General features: G+C 50.7%; 1 protein-coding gene across 1 annotated transcript in view; it reads right to left on the reverse strand.

Annotated features, from left to right (window-relative positions):
• The window catches only part of LOC108802267 (cellular retinoic acid-binding protein 2), a 19054-nt gene that overhangs the window by 5453 nt on the left and 8063 nt on the right, over positions 1 to 5538 (reverse strand). Inside the window, exon 2 of the mRNA XM_018574136.1 lies at positions 767 to 945. Coding sequence (XP_018429638.1) covers positions 767 to 945 — 179 coding nt within the window. The remainder of the gene's footprint in view (positions 1 to 766; positions 946 to 5538) is intronic.

Consider the following 5538-nt stretch of genomic DNA (forward strand, 5'->3'; position numbering starts at 1 on the left):
AATTGGCTTCGGGGGGTGATGGAGTAATGTGGTGGGGGGAGCAGAAGAATTCTCTCCCTAAAACAACAATTCTTCCTTTTCTTTTTTTATATATTTCTTTCTCTTTTTGGCGGAAAACAATGAGCGCTGTGTGTTCCAGCACCTGCGCCCCGGCGCTCCCGAGCCGTTGTTTTATGGGCAGGATTCCGACACTCGCAGGCGGGAAAAAATACCGGAAACGCCGGGAATAAGTCGCATGCGGTCGGCCATAAAAAAAAAAAAAAAACGACTTGTCTTTGGGGAAAAAAACTAAAATTGTTGGAAATTTTGGTTTCCAACTATTTTTTGTTAAATTCAACACACCTCCGTGATTGACAGAACTGAAGCTCGATGGATGAAAGGGGCGGGGCCAGGGACGGGAAAGAGCTGGGCGTCCTCCAGCCAGGAAAGGAGGCGGAGCTCTATGTGACTTGCCGCAGCTTCCAATTCACATTGTGAGAAGCTCCCAGTGTGCAGTGACATCAGAGGAGCCGGGACAACCGTGCAAGACTGAAGGGGAGGGCGGAGGTCAGATAGAAGACTGAAGGGGAGGACAGAGGTCAGATAGAAGACTGAAGGGGAGGGCGGAGGTCAGATAGAAGACTGAAGGGGAGGACGGAGAATTGACCGATATGGGTCACCTCTGAGGGGGAGAGGAGGCCTCCTTCAGTGCCATAGACGCACATTGATGGTCAACAAACTCTCATGGCCTCCCGCGTACTCATTCAGTCCTCGTGCCGTTCCTTACCTTGCACGGACGACCGTCTACCGTCTGTTCCTCGAACTCCTCCCCGATCTTGAAGTTGATTTCGGTGGTCCGGACGGTGGTGGAGGTCTTGATGTAGAACGTCTCGTCCTCCTGCTTGATCTCCACCGCCGGTTTCGAGGCGGCGGCTACCGCAATCTTCCTGAGCATCACGTTGACTCCTGGAAGGGCAAAGGGAGGAGGAACATGAGCCGGTTGGGCCAATGCCGGTGGAACATTATAGGCAAGACAGGAAGTGTGAGAAGATCAAAGAATGACAGTTGTCCCCATTGGAGGACCTCACCTCCAGGGCCTCATGATGGGGCCATGACTACGTCCACCCACCAGGGGAAGGTCCATGTTCTGGAGGTTTGTGGGTGCCTTAGTGTATGTGTGGGGATGGTGGGGACATTAGATTGTAAGCTCCTTGGGGCGGACGGAGGCTGGTGTGAATGGTTCCATTCATGACAACAGACAATGGATCATGTGTGGCCCCCCGGGGGGACCTTAGCTGGGGTGATCGGCGCTTGAGGGGGGGGTCACGGAATGTCATGTGGCCGGCCGTTTGGCGGTGGAGTCGGGACGACGCAGACAGCCGCGTTCCATTCCCATGTGTCACCGGCTCTTCTGTCATCAGGCTGAGGGAATCCTACACCGTTTACCATGACGGGCGCATTCCGGTGACCTCCCCCCAGCTGCCGGCAATTAGACTCTTCCTGGTCCCCTCCCCCAAGGACTTAAAGGAACACTCCGTCAAACACAAATGTTTTTCATTTTAATAGGACTCCGGGGAGAAGAGTCCATCCGATCATTTCAGTCCTGGCTCCATTAACTTTTTTAGACCGGCCCCAAGTCTAAGTGTGCACCCGGCGAAGTGTTCTCGGGTCTGAGCCCTCTTTAATATTCTGAAAAGGGAGTCATGTGACAAGAGGAGGATGTGCTGGGCGAAGCGCCAGGTTCGCTGATCGGCTCATCGCTCCGTCACTTTGCTCTCTCCTCCTATCAGCATGCTCCTTGTTAGCACGTGAGCACTGCAGCACAACTGACTGGCTCCTTGTACTGCTTCCCCCTCCCCCCCCCAGTCTGAGCTCTGCTGTACAGGGGCTGTTGGCTGGAGTTGAGCTTTACATGAAGACACTCGGCCCTGACGTGGCGATGAAGAGACGGCGTCGAGTCTTCTCAGCCAAGCGGAGCGTTTCACTCTCAGATGGCGTGCAGGGGGCGAGGTGATGGTGACACGCGGTGAGAGGTGATGATGGCACCAACCTGCACCGGCATTCCTCCTGTCAGCCTCCAGCGTGACCTCAGAGGAAAATCTCCGGATATCTCAGATAGATAGATAGATAGATAGATAGATGGATGGATGGATGGATGGATGGATAGATAGATAGATAGATTTTCTTCGGGTTTTCTTGGAAGGACAATAGGGGAATTGTGGAGTTCTCGGCACACGGAGGAGATGTGATTAGCGCGGCTACAATGGGGCGCCTGGTGTGTCTTGTGAGGTCTCTCCCCTCCCAGGAGGCACGAGGTTCCAGCAGACATATGACTTCTCGGGGACAGGAAAGGAGGTCACGTCTGTAAGGGAGAGGATCGTGATCCGGGATGAATGGGGGGGGGGGAGCTGTCATCTTCTTCTTGTCTGTGATGAATAGAGAATGAGAGGCCTTGTTTGTTCCGGGGTTTGGCTGGCAAACATTCCGTCCCTGCCCCTCCCCGGCTTTATACACCACCAAATCATCAAATCAGAGTCCTCTCCTCTCACCGGTGGCCTGCTCTGACCCTTGTCCCTCCATCCCGAGGCCTACAGGAGGACCATGACCTGGGAACAGGGTGCCAACAGAACCTTCTACAGCTTTCAGGCTCAGGCCTTCCAGAAACGTAGACCCAATGGGCCAACTCAAGAGTTGCCCACTGGGAGGACAGTGGTAGTGATAGTAGTAGGTAGTCCTTAAGGAGGTCTAGGCAGATACTTCTATGTTCATCATTAACGTGGTCTAGGTAGACACCTCTATGGCCTTCATGAAGGTGACCTAGGTAGACGCTTCTGTGGTCATCATTAAGGTGACCTAGGTAGATACTTCTATGGCCATGATTAAGGTGACCTAGGTAGACGCTTCTATGGCCATCATTAAGGTGACCTAGATAGACGCTTCTATGGCCATCATTAAGGTGACCTAGGTAGACGCTTCTATGGCCATCATTAAGGTGACCTAGGTAGACGCTTCTATGGCCATCATTAAGGTGACCTAGGTAGACGCTTCTATGGCCATCATTAAGGTGACCTAGGTAGACGCTTCTATGGCCATCATTAAGGTGACCTAGGTAGACGCTTCTATGGCCATCATTAAGGTGACCTAGGTAGACGCTTCTATGGCCATCATTAAGGTGACCTAGGTAGACACTTCTATGGCCATCATTAAGGTGACCTACGTAGACGCTTCTATGGTCATCATTAAGGTGACCTAGGTAGACGCTTCTATGGCCATCATTAAGGTGACCTATGTAGACGCTTCTATGGTCATCATTAAGGTGACCTAGGTAGACGCTTCTATGGCCATCATTAAGGTGACCTTGGTAGACGCTTCTATGGCCATCATTAAGGTGACCTAGGTAGATACTTCTATGGCCATCATTAAGGTGACCTAGGTAGATACTTCTATGGCCATTATTAAGGTGGTATAGGTAGACACCTCTCTGAGGACAGGCAGTGACAGATCTGCCACGACAGGCTTGAGGTGTCTTGTTATGGATTTTTTCCCTATCTCGGCCTGCATACGGGCACTATGAGAGCTTAGCTTACATTTCTCCGTAGAAAGAGGAACGCAGCATTCCGGAGATACAATTGGAACTAGCTGGGAATATTCCTTCTGGCGGACTATCTTCACCACCGCCCAACCTTGGTCGGGAATAGTAATAGACAGCGGGAAAACTACTGAAATTATGGGCTGGTGGTGGCTGCGATTGAAAGCTCAGCTCCACAATATAGCCAAGTACATTCCTAGCCTCAGGGTGGCTACAGGAAGATGCCCCACCATGAAGGACAGCCCTGAAGTGTTATGCTTGAACTAGGTTCTCCTGCAGTCTTCTAGTCTTGGCCTGCAAATGGGGCACGGGCACTGTGAGAGCTTAGTTTACATTTCTCCATATAATTGGATCTCCTGGCACTTAGCAACATAGAACATTCTAATGCTGCAGTTGCAATGAGCTGGGAAGAATCAATGTGGCCAATCATCTCCACCGCCAACCAGCCTTGGCCGGGAATAGTACCCCCTGCGCTCTCATAGACAGAGGGGAAACTATTGAAATAGTAGGGTGGTGGTTGCTGTGATTGAAAGCTCAGCTCTGAAATTGTCAGGTAGATTGCTAGCCTCAGGGCGGCTACAGGAAGATGCCTCACCATGAAGGACAGTCCTGAAGTGTTATGCTTGAACTAGGTTCTCCTGCAGTCTTCTCCTAGTCTTGGCCTGCAAATGGGGCACGGGCACTATGAGAGATTAGCTTACATTTCTCCTTATAAGTAGATCTCCACGCAATTAGTAACATAGAACATCCTGATGGAGCAATTGCAATTATCCGAGAAGAATCAATGTGGCTGACCATCTCCACCACCAACCGGGCTTAGCTGTGACTAGCTCACCCTGTGCTCTCAAAGAGAGCTGGAGAACTACTGAAATTATTGGGTGGTGGTGGCTGTGATTGAAAGCTCAGCTCTGAAATTGTCAGGTACATTCCCAGCCTCAGGGTGGCTACAGGAAGGTACCTCACCAAGAAAGACAGTGCGGAAGTTTTATGCTTGAGCTAGGTTCTCCTGCAATCTTCTCCATGTTTAGGCCTACAAATGGGGCACGGCACTATGAGAGTTGAGTTTTGTTTGCGTCATATATAGTAAAACATCTGACAAACAATAACGCGGGCAGTCTGAAGAGACAATAGTGATTGGCTGGGATCAATATCTAGCTGATTGACTCCCCCCCCCCCACCCATGTTTATCAAGTAGGCTTGGCCAGGAACTACCAGCCAAGGTCACAGAGGGGCCTACAGACAGACATATGAACATTCCTCAATGGCTGTAGGCACCTTGACACACTTCAAAGGAGGCCATCGTCACCCTGGTGAGGAAATGACTGGGAAGTGCCGGAGATATCACAAGGCTATCAAGACTTTCTCTTCCTTCATCCCCCGGTCAGTGCCGAGCTTTGATCTCTCCAGAACTGAGGTGATAAAAGTCATAAAGCCATAAAAAGCCCTCAGAGGTTTGATCATCAGACCTCCCGGACAATAGAGGAGGCCGTAAAACTTCAAGGAGTGCTTTCTGTCAATTGGTTGGGGTGTCCTCCATATTGTTTGATGTAGGAGGCCACAATCAAGTGTACCGGGGTTACACGGAGGCTGAGGAGGGACATGGAAATGAAATGGGAGGTCAGGAGAACAATGAAAGGAATGGAGGCCATAAACTGGCCCTGTGTGTAGAAGAATAATAAAGAGGACCTGTCCTCAGGATGTCCGTAGACGGAAAGTGCAAAAACCATCTTCAGGTCCCAGCTCCAGTGACGGCTGTCCTCACCGAGGGGAACAAATGGCCAACACATTCCTCTCCTGGATACTACTCCATATTGCAGATCTATCTATCTATCTATCTATTTATCTATCTATCTATCTATCTATCTATCTATCTATCTATCTATCTATCTATCTATGATCTCTCTCTCTCCCTCCCTCTCTCTCTCCTCTCTCTCTCTCTCTCTCTCCCCCCTCTCCCTCTCTCTCTCTCT

This window comes from Nanorana parkeri, unplaced genomic scaffold (genome assembly GCF_000935625.1).
Source record: "Nanorana parkeri isolate BGI_ZX_2015 unplaced genomic scaffold, ASM93562v1 scaffold2756, whole genome shotgun sequence".
NCBI lineage: Eukaryota > Metazoa > Chordata > Amphibia > Anura > Dicroglossidae > Nanorana > Nanorana parkeri.